The sequence below is a fragment of the Oncorhynchus masou genome, chromosome 24, assembly GCF_036934945.1.
Source record: "Oncorhynchus masou masou isolate Uvic2021 chromosome 24, UVic_Omas_1.1, whole genome shotgun sequence".
Taxonomy (NCBI): Eukaryota; Metazoa; Chordata; class Actinopteri; order Salmoniformes; family Salmonidae; genus Oncorhynchus; species Oncorhynchus masou.
In genome coordinates, this window is record NC_088235.1 from 17,410,244 (window position 1) to 17,426,717 (window position 16,474).

Here is a 16,474-nt window from a genome sequence, read left to right on the forward strand (position 1 = left end):
GCGATCATAGAAGTTATTTAGGTTGTCTAGTAGGCTCGTGTCACTGGGCTGCTCTCGGCTGTGCTTCCCTTTGTCGTCTGATATTTTGCAAGCCCTGCCACATCTGATGAGTGTCAGAGTAGCATGAGTAGAGAATATTTCTTTTGATTTTAGTCCTGTATTGACGCATTGCCTAAAATACATTTTAGAATAAGGCTGTAACGTAACACAATGTGGAAGTGTATTGGTCTGAATACATTCTGAAAGCACTAATTTCCTAGGTTAAGCCAGTGGGCTGATATACAGTGCTTTCAAAAAGTATTCATATCCCTTGACTTATTCCACATTTTGTTGTGTTACAGCCTGAATTTAAAATGTATTCAATAAATGTTCTCCCCTCACCCATCTACACACAATACCCTATAATGACAAAGTGAAAACATGTTTTTAGAAATGTTTGCAACTTTATTGAACATTAAAAACAGAAAGACCTAATTTACATGAGTATTCACGCCCCGAGTCAATACTATGTACAGGCACATTTGGCAGCAATTACAGCTCGAGTCTTTCTGGGTCAGTCTCTAAGAGCTTTCCACACCTGGATTGTGCAACATTTTTTCCCCATTATTCTTTTCAAAATTCTTCAAGCTCTGTCAAATTGATTGTTCATTATTGCTAGACAACCATTTTCAACTCTTGCTAAATATTATCAAGTAGATTTAAGTCAACTTTAACTTGGACACTCAAACATTCACTGTCTTCTTGGTAAGCAACTCCAGTGTAGATTTGGCCTTGTGTTTATGTTATTGTGCTGGTAAAAGGTGAATTCCTCTCCCAGTGTCTGGTGGAAAGCAGACTGAACCAGGTTTTCCTCTAGGATTTTGCATGTGCTTAGCTCTATTCTGTTTATTTTTATCATTAACTCTAGTCCTTGCAAATGACAAGCATACCAATAACATGATGCAGCACCACCATGCTTGAAAATATGTAGAGTGGTACTCAGTAGCGTGTTGTATTGGGTTTGCAACAAACATAAGTAGATTTCTTTACCACATTTTTTTTGCAGTTTTACTTTTATCCCTCATTGTAAACCAGGTGCATGTTTTGGATCAGGTTTTCCTCTAGGATTTTGCCTGTGTTTAGGTCCATTCAGTTTCTTTTTATCCTGAAAAACACCCCAGCTGTTAATGATTACAAGCATACCCATAACATGGTCACATTTTCTGCAGTATTATGTTAGTGCCATATTGCCAACAGGATGCATGTTTTGAAATATGTTTATTCTCTACAGGCTTCCTTCTTTTCACTCTGTCAATAAGGTTGGTATTGTGGAGTAACTACAATGTTGACACATCCTTAGTGTTCTCCTATCACAGCCATAACTGTTTAAAAGTCACCATTGGCCTCATGGTAAAATCCCTGAGCAGTTTCCTTCCTCTCCGGTAACTGAGTTATGAAGGATGCCTGTATCCTTGTAGTGACTGGGTGTACTGATACACCATCTAAAGTGTAATTAATAACTTCATCATTATCAAAGGGATATTCAATGTCTACTCTTTATTTATTTTTAACCCATCTACCAATAGGTGCCCTTCTTTGTGAGGCATTGGAAAACCTACCTCGTCTTTGTGGTGGAATCTGTGTTACAAATTCACTGCTCGACTGAGGGACCTTACAGATAATTGTATGTGTGGGATACAGAGATGAGATAGTTTTTAACATGATTTTTTAATGACTATAATTGCACACAGAGGTAGTCCATGCAACGTATTACGTGATTTGTTAAGTAAACTTTTACTCCTGAACTTATTTAGACTTGCCATAACAAAGGGCTTGAATACTTATTGACTCAAGACATTGCAGCTTTTCATTTTTAATTCATTTATAAAACTGTTTAAAAACATATTTCCACTTTGACATTATGGGCTATTGTGTGTAGGACAGTGACAAGAAATCTAAATTGAATCCATTTGAAATTCAATCTGTAACACAACAAAAATGTGGAATAAGTCAAGGGGTGTGAATCCTTTCTGAAGGCGCTGTAACTCCCTAGCTAAGGCCAGTGGGACACCACAACTCCCTAGCTAAGGCCAGTGGGACACCACAACTCCCTAGCTAAGGCCAGTGGGACGACAACAACTCCCTAGCTAAGGCCAGTGGGACACCACAACTCCCTAGCTAAGGCCAGTGGGACACCACAACTCCCTAGCTAAGGCCAGTGGGACGACAACAACTCCCTAGCTAAGGCCAGTGGGACGACAACAACTCCTAGCTAAGGCCAGTGGGACGACAACAACTCCCTAGCTAAGGCCAGTGGGACGACAACAACTCCCTAGCTAAGGCCAGTGGGACGACAACAACTCCCTAGCTAAGGCCAGTGGGACGACAACAACTCCCTAGCTAAGGCCAGTGGGACGACAACAACTCCCTAGCTAAGGCCAGTGGGACGACAACAACTCCCTAGCTAAGGCCAGTGGGACGCCAACAACTCCCTAGCTAAGGCCAGTGGGACGCCAACAACTCCCTAGCTAAGGCCAGTGGGACGCCAACAACTCCCTAGCTAAGGCCAGTGGGACGCCAACAACTCCCTAGCTAAGGCCAGTGGGACGCCAACAACTCCCTAGCTAAGGCCAGTGGGACGCCAACAACTCCCTAGCTAAGGCCAGTGGGACGCCAACAACTCCCTAGCTAAGGCCAGTGGGACGCCACAACTCCCTAGCTAAGGCCAGTGGGACGCCACAACTCCCTAGCTAAGGCCAGTGGGACGCCACAACTCCCTAAGCCAGTGGGACGCCACAACTAAGGCCAGTGGGACGCCACAACTCCCTAGCTAAGGCCAGTGGGACGCCACAACTCCCTAGCTAAGGCCAGTGGGACGACAACAACTCCCTAGCTAAGGCCAGTGGGACGCCAACAACTCCCTAGCTAAGGCCAGTGGGACGCCAACAACTCCCTAGCTAAGGCCAGTGGGACGCCAACAACTCCCTAGCTAAGGCCAGTGGGACGCCAACAACTCCCTAGCTAAGGCCAGTGGGACGCCGCAACTCCCTAGCTAAGGACGGTAGGATGATACAACTCCCTAGCTAAGGCCAGTGGGACGCCGCAACTCCCCAGCTAAGGCCAGTGGGACGCCAACAACTCCCTAGCTAAGGCCAGTGGGGCGACAACAACTCCCCAGCTAAGGCCAGTGGGACACCGCAACTCCCCAGCTAAGGCCAGTGGGACGCCAACAACTCCCTAGCTAAGGCCAGTGGGACGACAACAACTCCCTAGCTAAGGCCAGTGGGACGCCGCAACTCACCAGCTAAGGCCAGTGGGACGCCAACAACTCCCTAGCTAAGGCCAGTGGGACGACAACAACTCCCTAGCTAAGGCCAGTGGGACGACAACAACTCCCTAGCTAAGGCCAGTGGGACGACAACAACTCCCTAGCTAAGGCCAGTGGGATGCCGCAACTCCCTAACTAAGGCCAGTGGGACGCCAACAACTCCCTAGCTAAGGCCAGTGGGACGCCGCAACTCCCTAGCTAAGGCCAGTGGGACGCCGCAACTCCCTAGCTAAGGCCAGTGGGACGCCGCAACTCCCTAGCTAAGGCCAGTGGGACGCCGCAACTCCCTAGCTCAGGCCAGTGGGACGCCGCCAACTCCCTAGCTAAGGCCAGTGGGACGACAACAACTCCCTCGCTAAGGCCAGTAGGATGATACAACTCCCTCGCTAAGGCCAGTAGGATGATACAACTCCCTCGCTAAGGCCAGTAGGATGATACAACTCCCTCGCTAAGGCCAGTAGGATGATACAACTCCTCGCTAAGGCCAGTAGGATGATACAACTCCTCGCTAAGGCCAGTAGGATGATACAACTCCTCGCTAAGGCCAGTAGGATGATACAACTCACTAGGTAAGGCCAGTAGGATGATACAACTCCCTCGCTAAGGCCAGTAGGATGATACAACTCCCTCGCTAAGGCCAGTAGGATGATACAACTCCCTCGCTAAGGCCAGTAGGATGATACAACTCCCTCGCTAAGGCCAGTAGGATGATACAACTCCCTCGCTAAGGCCAGTAGGATGATAGAACTCACTAGGTAAGGCCAGTAGGATGATACAACTCACTAGGTAAGGCCAGTAGGATGATGTAGCTGTGTAGTTTGTCGAACACTGACGTGATTCTCTTCATGCCACTCTGCAGCTCCTGGTTCTTAGAGATGAGAGAGGAGGTACACAAAGGAGCCCTGCACTCTTCCTCCAGACTGGGGGGAGAATAGAGGAGGTTGAGGAGGAAAATACCCACCCACCCCGTTAGATGTAAATACACACATACACACACCTCTAATGTAATGAATACAGACCTTTTGAGCTGGTATGGTAGAATCTTCTGCAGAAAGTGGGTGTAGGATGTGAAATGATCAGCAAAGTCCTTCAGTTTCCCCACAGTCTCCAGTACTGTTACTGTGTCCTCTGTGATGCTCTGGTGTAGTTGCACTAGTCCTTCCTCCAGGGGGCGCACATAGGCTGCATTCTCATGTAGATACTGGGAGAACTGGGGAGAAGAGAACATCTTACGTACTTCAGACGAAAGCACATATTGTTGTAAGTCACTATGGTATAAGAACACCTGCTAAAGGACTAAACATTTTAACATGTAATATGTTTAAAGCGGCAAATCAGCAGTATAAACAATAAAGCTTTGTACCCACCACTAATTGGGTAAAAGCTGAGAGAGGGGCTGGAGAAATGTAACAACTCAAATTCATAGACAGAGCTAAAGATGCAAAGACTGGGCATCCATGATAAACATTATAGTTTTAATCATGTTCTGACGCTATATAGTGTTTGTTAACATTAACTTTGTTTGCAAACATTTGAGTAAACAAGCTTATACTCTGGGTTCTCAGGGGGCACAACTGTTGAACTAAGCAAGAACCAATAGGTATAGATTATTAATTTACTTGCTGTTGGTCCATTTAAAGGATGTCGAGGTGGAGACATTGTGTGTGTCCTCACCTTTTGGTTGAGTGGTGAGATGGATTCGATAGAGGAATCCAGGGGGTAGATGTGCACCCTCTGCTCTGTGTAGGAGTGGAAGTTTAACAGAGCCACCACTATGTCCTGGACGAAGCCTAGGGCCTGACCTGCCACGTCTCGGGCCTTCAACTGGAGGAGAGGACAGGGAGCGAGAGAAGATTACTACCAAAACTCTGGACCACATATTCACGCTGACAATGGAGGTTTGAGAACCATCTGTTCTATAAAATTCAAGGACAGAATTGAATAATACTGGATATTACTATAGGGCTTCCTCTCACCTGGTGTCTTTTGTTGTGTGGTGGAACATTGAGGCTGTTGTAGTCACTGAATTCTGGAGAAAAAGGAGGGGGGGGGGATTTAAAGGAGAGATTTCAGGGTGACAAAAAAGTTGAAATGATTTACTTACTAACTGGCTTAAAGCAGTTTAATGCGCCGAATGACGGCATGTCATCGTGCTCTACTTCATATAGCATTTTTATAAGGACTAAGTAAGCCATCTTCTATCTAACCAGGACACTGAGCAGAGAGGAGAACAGTGCTCTAGCGTTGGACTTGAACATAGCCTCTGTATCATAGCATGACGCATTAGACAGTGCTTCAGTGTGCCTCTTCCTACAGCATCAGTGAGATAGATGTTAAAGAGATTCTCCAGTACTTTTGTATACTTTTTAGTTCTGGAAGTAGTGGTCACGAGACAATAATGGTCCCATGTTTCATGAGCTTAAATAAAAGATTCCAGAAATTGCCCATACGCACAGAAGGCTTATTTATCTAAAATTCTGTTTGTGAGCATTTCACCTTTGCCAAGATAATCCATCCACATGACAGGTGTAGCATATCAAAATGATTACACAGGTGCACCTTGTGCTGGGGACAACACTGTAAAATGTGCAGTTTTGTCATATAAACAACAAATGTCTTAAGTTGAGGAAGCGTGCAATTGGCATGCTGACAGCAGGAATGTCCAGCAGAGCTGTTGCCAGAGAATTGAACATCAAATTCTCTACCATAAGCCTGCTCCACGGTCGTTTTAGAGAATTTGGCAGTACGTCCAACCGGGCCCTCACAACTGCAGACCGCGTGTAACCATGCCAGCCCAAGACCTCCGCATCCGGCTGCTTCACCAGCAGGATCATCTGAGACGAGCCAACCAGACAGCTGATGAAACTGAGGAGTATTTCAGTCTGTAATAAAACCCTTTCGTGGGGAAAAACTCATTCTAATTGGCTGTGCCATACTCCCCCAGTGGGTAGGCCTGACTCCCAAGTGGATGGGCTTATGCCCTCCCAGGCCCAACCATTGCTGAACCCTCACCCAGTCATGTGAAATCCAAAGATTAGGGCCTAATTCATTTATTTCAATGAACTGAGTTCCTTATATCAACTAACTCAGTAAAACTGTTTTAATTGTTGCATGTTGCGTCTAGAATTTTTGTTCAATATAGATTATGCATGTATGAACTACACATTGACAAATCCAGCTCAAAGCGGGAGGTTTAAAAAAAAAATCTTAGTCGCCAACGTTACGGAGCATGTCTTTAAGTGTAATATGGCATTATTCACCAAAATATGTCATTCACTAACATTAGTAGTATATACACATGTACATGTGCTCTCAAATAATTCACAATCAGTGATGTTTCACAGTCGTGTTCATTAGAGCACACACCACAACAGAAAACAACAAATGAGTAGTTCTTATTGGACCCATCCAGGTAGTCCCTCACTGTTTCAGTCTGTTGTCTTCCGCTTGGTTCCTAATGAACACTATCCGGGGTCGGTGAAATGTTGCATAGTGACCAAGTACTCACTGGTGTCGTTGAAGGGCACTTTCTCCTGGATGACACAACTGCTCTGTTTCACCTGTCTGTTGAGCTCTGACTGACACTTCCTCAACTGCTGCTGACTAGAGAGAGGACAGCAACACAATTAGACCCAACCAAATCATGAGAAAAAATATATATATTTGACACATAGGAAGGAATTTTTTTAAACAGAGCAAACTAGAACGCTATTTGGCCCGAAACAGAGAGTACACAGTGGCAGAATACCTGACCACTGTGACTGGCCCAAACTTAAGGAAAGCGTTGACTACATACAGACTCTGTGAGCATTGTCTTGCTATTGAGAAAGGCCACAGTAGGCAGACAAGGCTCCCAAGAGAAGACAGGCTATGTTCACACGGCCCACAAAATGAGGAGGACACTGAGCTGCACTTCCTGACCTCCTGCCCAAAGTATGAACATATTAGAGACACATACTTCCCTCAGATTACTCAGATCCAAAGAATTTGAAAACAATCCCAATTTTGATAAACTCCGATATTTACTACGGTGTGCCATCACAGCAGCAGGATTTGTGACCCAATGCTACAAGAAAAAGGCACTCAGTGAAGAACACCATTGTAAATACAACCTAAATTTGTATATTTCCCCTTTGTTACTATTTGCACATCGTTACAACACTGTATATATACATAATATGACGTTTGTAATGTATATTCTTTTGAAACTTCTGTGAGTGTAATGTTTACTGTTAATTTTTATGATTTATTTAACTTTTGTATATTATCTACTTCCCTAGCTTTGGCAGAGGATGAAGGGATGGGGCAGAGGAGAGGGAAGGAGAAATAGTCAACGACCGCTCAGTGACCATACTAAATGCGATCCCATTCACAACAACCCACATATGCATTATTCTAGCCCTCATTATTGCTTCATTTTAAGTCCTTTGCTATTGAAATAGAATAAGGCTTTTACCATTCCTCTGTCTGAACTCTGCACTCATTACATTCCCTCTCCAGAGTCTGGGATTTCACCTGTAGGACACAGCAAATGGCATCATGTATTACATCATCAATAACAAATTCATGAGTTTAGCCCCTCTTACCCTCCAATTATTCCCCCACCCTCTCACCTCTAGTCTGGACTGGACACTCTGCAGTCTCTCTATAGTGTCCATGTATTTGGAGGTGAGCCCGTCCACTACTCTCCCCACCCTCTCACCTCTAGTCTGGCCTGGACACTCTGCAGTCTCTCTATAGTGTCCATGTATTTGGAGGTGAGTCCGTCCACTATGGCCTGGTGCTGTTCGTGGTCTCTCTCCAGCTCCTCCAACTGGACCTTCAGCTGAGACTCCTGCTGCCTGTGCTGCTCATCAGCCTCATAAAACTTAGAACAGAAAATTACTTTATTGTCCATCCAAGGATAAAATATTTATTTGTGCATTACCTTGTGTTTTTATGAAGAATCATAAAAACATCATCCATAGACATGAACAGACCAGCACACAAATGCAACTGGTCAAATACATAATGATGTACACATATTCAAAACAGTAGTCTCTTGGTATACACTAGTCCATACATGCATACACTCCCATGTCTCAGACAGACCTGGATGTGAAGCCTCTCGTTCTCCTGGATCTTCTTCTGCAGGTCTTCATCAAACACACTCTGGGTCTGCTGCAAGCCCTGCTGGGAGGGGGAGTCCCCTTTGTTCTGGTGGAGAGAAAGTACCTTTGAGATTGACTACATTGCAGCCGAACTGATGAGAATCAGTGATCGACAAATCAACTTTGCATCCCAAATGACATGTCTGATTGTGGGGTGTACCCTATTCCTTGTCTAATATTTGCCATTTTAGCAGGCGCCTTTATCCAAAGAAACTTACAGTCATGTGTGCAAACTTTTCACCTATGGGTGATCCTGGGAATCAAACCCACTATCCTGCCGCTGCTAGCGCCATGCCTTAACAACGGAGCAAGAGGACCAGTGTCTGTCTCTACCTTGCTCTTCTTGCCTTGACAACGGAGCAAGAGGACCAGTGCGTCTCTACCTTGCTCTTTTGGCCCTTGGCTTGGCTGGTAGCCAGTTCCTCCTGCAGCAGCTCTACTCTCTTAGCCAGCTGCTGGTTCCTGAAGGAGAGACTGTCCATCTCCTGCTCCACCTTCCTCAGGCTCTGCTCTCGCTGCTTCATCTGCTCCTGTAGTGTATGGGTGGAGAAGACGCTCAGTGAGGGCTCAACACATGCAATGCCATTGACTGAACGCAGTGACCGTATTATCGCCACACCGGCAACCATGTGTCATGCCCTCAGTCGTATTCCATGTGACCGTTGAGTCACTAATCTCCTCTATGCACTAGTAGTATCATGCATTAGTTGTACCAAACTTGCTAACTACCATCAGGTTGTTAATGACCTGGTACTCAGGGCTCTATCGTTCCTCTAACCACTGATAAATTTTCCCCCCGACCTTTATTTAACCAAGTAGGCCAGTTCAGAACAAGTCTAATCTCCTCAAACACATCAAAACAGTGTCATGCTTTTAAAACACACCGTTAGGTTACATGTTTTACTTCACTGTGATCAATTTGAAGAAAGAAGTTCCACAGATTGAAAACATAGTGGAAGTTGTTTTTAACCATCAAGGACCACTTTGAAAACAGGAGTTTGAATTAATACTTTCAAATGATATCCTCTGGGTCCACATTGTACATTTTGTTCTATATGTCTGTAACCTGAAAATAAATGCAATGCTCGTTGTAGATGTTTCAGAGCCAAACACAATGGACAGCACCTTTAAAGGTGATGATTAATTCAAAGCATTTAAGACATTGCATTTAGAAAAGCTATACACACAGGCCTATATGAGAAGCTCAACATAAATAATTTAAAAATGTAACAATACAATGCCTTATAGCCTACTGCATATTACACACAGCAGAAAAACGTTATTTTATTTTTTTAGATTTATGATGTCTTTGGTACATGATTGGTCTGGCCCCTACTCAAATTAAACTTATTCTAGTCGTCCCCTTTGAGTGTGGACTGTATTATTATGCATACTGGATGGACTGGTTACCTTTTGAATAGCCTAGTAATAGGGCATTTTTTATTTTTCATAATTAATAAGCTGACACGTTACCTTTAGACACAGAATATCTCACTGTTTCCTTCTCCTTCATTCCTTTCTCAAGCGTGCAGAGATAGGGGTTGTCAACAGTTTAATTAAATGGGTTTCGTTGTGAAAACGTTACTATCGATGATCCCAAAAAGATTCCACTTGGTTTCCCAAATCAAGTATTGGGTAAATACAGGAACATGGTTGAAGAGCCCCTGGCATAGAGTTTGGGCGGAATATCACCTGTCACACAGCGAGAGCCTGCAGGCTCCTCAAACAGTGGGGGATGCATGGAGTGAAGAGTCCTCATCAGCCCAGACATTTCTATATGCAGTCCTGTGTGAAGTGTCCTCATCAGCCCAGACATTTCTATATCCAGTCCTGTGTGAAGTGTCCTCATCAGCCCAGACATTTCTATATGCAGTCCTGTGTGAAGTGTCCTCATCAGCCCTGACATTTCTATATGTAGTCCTGTGTGAAGTATCCTCATCAGCCCAGACATTTCTATATGTAGTCCTGTGTGAAGTGTCCTCATCAGCCCAGATATTTCTATATCCAGTCCTGTGTGAAGTGTCCTCATCAGCCCAGACATTTCTATATGCAGTCCTGTGTGAAGTGTCCTCATTAGCCCAGACATTTCTATATGCAGTCCTGTGTGAAGTGTCCTCATCAGCCCAGACATTTCTATATGCAGTCCTGTGTGAAGTGTCCTTATTAGCCCAGACATTTCTATATGCAGTCCTGTGTGAAGAGTCCTCATCAGCCCAGACATTTCTATATGCAGTCCTGTGTGAAGTGTCCTCATCAGCCCAGATATTTCTATATGCAGTCCTGTGTGAAGAGTCCTCATCAGCCCAGACATTTCTATATGCAGTCCTGTGTGAAGTGTCCTCATTAGCCCAGACATTTCTATATGCAGTCCTGTGTGAAGTGTCCTCATCAGCCCAGACATTTCTATATGCAGTCCTGTGTGAAGTGTCCTTATTAGCCCAGACATTTCTATATGCAGTCCTGTGTGAAGAGTCCTCATCAGCCCAGACATTTCTATATGCAGTCCTGTGTGAAGTGTCCTCATCAGCCCAGATATTTCTATATGCAGTCCTGTGTGAAGTGTCCTTATTAGCCCAGACATTTCTATATGCAGTCCTGTGTGAAGAGTCCTCATCAGCCCAGACATTTCTATATGCAGTCCTGTGTGAAGTGTCCTCATCAGCCCAGACATTTCTATATGCAGTCCTGTGTGAAGAGTCCTCATCAGCCCAGACATTTCTATATGCAGTCCTGTGTGAAGAGTCCTCATCAGCCCAGACATTTCTATATGCAGTCCTGTGTGAAGTGTCCTCATCAGCCCAGACATTTCTATATGCAGTCCTGTGTGAAGTGTCCTTATTAGCCCAGACATTTCTATATGCAGTCCTGTGTGAAGAGTCCTCATCAGCCCAGACATTTCTATATGCAGTCCTGTGTGAAGTGTCCTCATCAGCCCAGACATTTCTATATGCAGTCCTGTGTGAAGTGTCCTCATCAGCCCAGACATTTCTATATGCAGTCCTGTGTGAAGAGTCCTCATCAGCCCAGACATTTCTATATGCAGTCCTGTGTGAAGTGTCCTCATCAGCCCAGACATTTCTATATGCAGTCCTGTGTGAAGAGTCCTCATCAGCCCAGACATTTCTATATGCAGTCCTGTGTGAAGAGTCCTCATCAGCCCAGACATTTCTATATGCAGTCCTGTGTGAAGTGTCCTCATCAGCCCAGACATTTCTATATGCAGTCCTGTGTGAAGCATCCTCATCAGCCCAGATATTTCTATATTGGGTGGCGGGTAGCCTAGTGGTTAGAGCGTTGGACTAGTAACCAGAAGGTTGCAAGTTCAAACCCCCGAGCTGACATGGTACAAATCTGTCGTTCTGCCCCTGAACAGGCAGTTAACCCACTGTTCCTAGGCCGTCATTGAAAATAAGAATTTGTTCTTAACTGACATGCCTAGTTAAATAAAGTTTAAAAAATATATATATAAAAAAATATGCAGTCCTGTGTGAAAGCAGAGTTTTGATGGTTGCCACTAAAAAGAAGATCCCAGCTGCTACTCCATCTATTTCTCAGCTGCTCCCCTATAAAACCGGAGTAGGTTACCCATTCAATTCTCTGGCAACAGCACTGTTGGAAATTCCTGCAGTCCGCATACCAACTGCACGCTCATTCAAAAGTAATCTGCGTCATTATGCTGTGTAATAACACAACACATTTTAGAATGTGCTTTTATTGTGCCCAGCACAGATGCACTTATGTAATGATCATGTTGTTTAAAAAGCTTATTGATATGCCACACCTGTCAGGTGGATGGACTATTTTAACAAAGGAGAAATGCTCACTAACAGGGATAACACATTTATGCACCAAATTTTCTGACAAAAAATGGGAACAACACTTTACATGTTGCGCTTATATTTTAGTTCAGTATATATTATTCTTACAGTAAAATCCTATAATATAAAATAATGGCATGAGACTTTTAAACATATATTCTCTACTGTACTTCAACTCTATGATACTCCCCCACTTAACATACTGCTTGACTAGTTGGGCCCAAGCTTGCTGTACAACATTAAAACCTATTCAGTCTGTCTACAAACAGGCTCTCAAAGTGCTTGATAGGAAGCCCAATAGCCATCATCATTGTCACATCCTTAGAAAGCATGAGCTCTTGAGTTGGGAAAATCTTGTGCAATACACCGACGCATGTCTTGTATTCAAGATCCTTAAATGGCCTGGCTCCCCCTCCACTCAATATTTTTGTTAAACAGAAAACCCAGACATATGGCAGCAGATCCACAAGGTCTGCCATGAGAGGTGACTGTATAGTTCCCCTAAGGAAAAGCACCTTTAGTAAATCTGCATTCTCTGTGAGAGCTTCCCATGTCTGGAATACACTGCCATCAGCCACACATAACTGCACCACATATCACACTTTCACAAAATGCTTGAAGACATGGCTAAAGGTCAATCAGATTTGTGAACATGGTCCCTAGCTGTGTTGCCGCTTTCCATGTTGTCTGTTGTCTGTAGCTTGTGAGGTGTGGAAACACTTTGTTGCTTTTATGAATTTTGTCTTGCTGCTTTTTGCTCTATGTTGCTCTGTCTGTATGCTACGTCTTGCTTGTTCTATGTTGCTATTGTCTATATTGTAATTGTTTTTAATAACCTGCCCAGGGACTGCGGTTGAAAATTAGCCGGCTGGCTAAAACCGGCACTTTTACTGAAACGTTGATTAATGTGCACTGTCCCTGTAAAAATAAAAATAAACTCAAACTACTAAATGAACAAGCCTACAGCCTTTGACATGGCGCACAGCCAGAGAACATACAGTAGGCCAGAAAATACCTTTCTTCATATCATAATATTTCTTTAGATCTGACTAAAATAATGGATTTATTGTGACGGTGTATATTAAATGGATTTATTATACTTTTTAAAATGTAGATGTTGAAAAAGGCGCATCAGCAGCTTGTATGGTGGAGGTCTGGCGATGCTAAACATGCTAATTTACGTGAGACCAGCAGTAATTTGCATGACAATAACTGGCTGACAACATGAGTGCCACAGCCCTACTGAATGCATACAGGGCCTTTCAAGTCAATCAAAATTCCCTGTTTTTTATTATTGAAATCCTGGTTGGAGTGTTACATTCCAGCTTATTTCCCCCTCGTTTCAGAAATCCTTTAACCGGGATTTCTGATGGTAAAGGGAGAGATGAGCAAAACTATTCCCGTGGGCTCTGAATGGTTGTGTACCTTCAGAGAGGTGGAGCTAGCCTGCTCATCTACCACGCCCTTCTTCAAGACTTGGTTCTGGGCCCGGAGCTATGGAGACATGGTAGTACAGACACAGATGTAGGTCTACTACAACACACAAATGTCCAAAAGTTCACACAGACAAGCTCTAAAGACCAAAATGGCCAATTTGACAGTACAGGTCTTCAGCGTCAAAGCAAAGCAACATAGCTATTTTATGGATTTTGTGTGAGATTTCATCCATATTTCATGATTTAACAATAGAACTCCACATACATTTTCTAAGGTTGGGTGAATAAATGTCACTAATTATTGGGCAACTACACACCACACATATGGGAACATACAATGTCAGCGCTTCTTCCAAATAACCGGATATGGGCCTGAGGAGGGGGGTTATGTCATTTCACAACAGCCAGAAAGGAAACACCATGCATGTCTTCCACTGCCTGTCAGCTGACAAAGTGTGGGTCACGAGGATGGTTTTATATAAACCAAATCTAGTCACAAGTTAACAGACATTTATTGTAATAATGTCTACAAAGGGTTTTAGGATGGGTACTACTGACATGGCTAACAATCAATTTCCTATGGTTAGGGTAACATGACAGAGTTTAAATTACATGGCTGGCCATGTTTTACTCAGGCCGTGTAACATAGCCAAGTATAACATTGTGTTGTTCAGAGTAGTGGTTCCCAACCAGGGGTACTTGGATCCCTTTGGGTACTTGGCCTATCCACAGGGGATACTAGAAAAGACTCACTGGTAAAACGCACAACGGGGTAACGTTACTTCTGGGCATTTGGTAGTACCCTAACCGAAAAGGATTGAGAACCAATCGTTTAGGGTGGCTTCTGTTCAGGATTCACTTCCTTTCTGTCAATAAGTAGACCTACCAAACGTTAACTACCTTCCTTGCAATCCATGAACGTTACATATTGAACCAAACCAATGTTTAGTAACGTTAGTTACCGAGAATGATTCAGCAATCAGATTAAATAGCCAAGAGCTTTGGCTAAAGATAGATCAACAAGAAGCCACTTACCTTAGAATACTCCTGGGCCAATTTGGTGTATTTGGATTGCAGGTCTGCAGCCATCGCTTTGGAAAAATAGATAGCGCTAGATAGAAAACCAATACAGTACGTATAGTAGCTAGATGAATAACGTTATTAGTCTAACGTTAAATGACAGTTGGTGACTGAAAAACAGTATCGTGTAGGAAAGGTTGGCTAGCTACCTAACGTTAATCATCTTATTGAGCGGTAAAGCCGGATGTTATTAGGCTAGCTAACGTTAGCCACCTCGCCAGCAAAATGTCTCCGAAAAGCACCTCTTGCAGGTTCATCACGAAGTAGCATTGGCTCGCTCACTAAAATAGGCTTTCGAAGTGGCCATGATAACTGACAGCCTTCGCCCTCCCTGAAATGCAGTCCAAATCCTTGTAAATGCTAATTCTTCGCCTATCCGCAAACCTGTAAAACACCACCGAGGCTTGCGACTCCTCCCAAGTTCAAAGTTCAAAAATTGGGGGGGAAATTCATTGGGTAACGCCGACCTCTAGCGGTTAGAAGAATAGCTACACCTACAAGACCCTTTTTATGTCAGCGATGACCTTTCATACCACTGTGCGATTTGTTAAATTAATCACGTTTTTAAAACTAGCTATATTGTTATGTGTGCAGGTGGCAAGTTCTGTTGTCCCATGCTTTCTCTTTTGGAGACAGGTGTTGTCCCTTGAAATCCCTGGAGTGTTTAAAAAAAAATCTAATCCCATTTGTTGATAGATTTTAATAATCCTCTATCGCCCAGTTTCTATTAACAGATGTTAATTCTGTAATGCATGAAGCTGTCATAAAAACTCCCATCTTAACATTCAAAATAAAATATGTTTCTCTCTCAATTCAATTCAATTGAAGATGCTTTATGAGCATGGGAAATATATGTTTACATTTCCAAAGCAAGTGAAATAGATCATGAACATGATCTCTCTCTCTCTCTCTCTCTCTCTCTCTCTCTCTCTCTCTCTCTCTCTCTCTCTCTCTCTCTCTCTCTCTCTCTCTCTCTCTCAATTCAACTTCAATTCAAGGGCTTTCTTGGCATGGGAAACATGTGTTAACATTGCCAAAGCAAGTGAGGTTGATAATATGTAAAAGTGAATATATAAAGTGAAAAACAATAAAAATTAACAGTAAACATTACACATACAGAAGTTTCAAAACATTTACATTACATTTAAGTCATTTGGCAGACGCTCTTATCCAGAGCGACTTACAAATTGGTGAATTCACCTTCTGACATCAGTGGAACAGCCACTTTACAATAGTGCATCTAAATCATTTAAGGGGGGGTGAGAAGGATTACTTTATCCTATCCTAGGTATTCCTTGAAGAGGTGGGGTTTCAGGTGTCTCCGGAAGGTGGTGATTGACTCCGCTGTCCTGGCGTCGTGAGGGAGTTTGTTCCACCATTGGGGGGCCAGAGCAGCGAACAGTTTTGACTGGGCTGAGCGGGAACTGTACTTCCTCAGTGGTAGGGAGGCGATAATATGACAAATGTCATATTATATATATACAGTGTTTTTACAATGTACAAATGGTTAAAGGACATAAGATAAAATAAATAAGCATAAATATGGGTTGTATTTACAATGGTGTTTGTTCTTCACTAGTTGCCCTTTTTTCGTGGCAACAGGTCACAAATCTTGCTGCTGTGATCTCTCTCTCTCTCACACACACACACACACACACACACACACACACACACACACACACA

The 16,474-nt window shown here is 43.5% G+C and overlaps 1 protein-coding gene across 2 annotated transcripts in view; it reads right to left on the bottom strand.

Moving 5' to 3' along the window:
* The window catches only part of LOC135511866 (protein phosphatase 1 regulatory subunit 21-like), a 47,852-nt gene extending 32,643 nt beyond the window's left edge, over positions 1-15,209 (bottom strand). The window contains exons 1-11 of one of the 2 annotated variants that reach the window (XM_064933366.1): positions 14,747-15,209; positions 13,701-13,769; positions 8,841-8,987; positions 8,399-8,503; positions 8,010-8,174; positions 7,764-7,822; positions 6,816-6,910; positions 5,284-5,336; positions 4,982-5,131; positions 4,327-4,517; positions 4,091-4,227 (exon numbers count right to left, since the gene is read on the bottom strand). In XM_064933366.1, coding sequence (XP_064789438.1) covers positions 4,091-4,227; positions 4,327-4,517; positions 4,982-5,131; positions 5,284-5,336; positions 6,816-6,910; positions 7,764-7,822; positions 8,010-8,174; positions 8,399-8,503; positions 8,841-8,987; positions 13,701-13,769; positions 14,747-14,800 — 1,225 coding nt within the window. In that variant the 5' untranslated portion in view covers positions 14,801-15,209. Of the gene's footprint in view, positions 1-4,090; positions 4,228-4,326; positions 4,518-4,981; positions 5,132-5,283; positions 5,337-6,815; positions 6,911-7,763; positions 7,823-8,009; positions 8,175-8,398; positions 8,504-8,840; positions 8,988-13,700; positions 13,809-14,746 lie in introns of both variants that reach the window. The other variant, XM_064933367.1, reaches the window with a different exon arrangement.
* Positions 15,210-16,474: the final 1,265 nt, after the last annotated feature.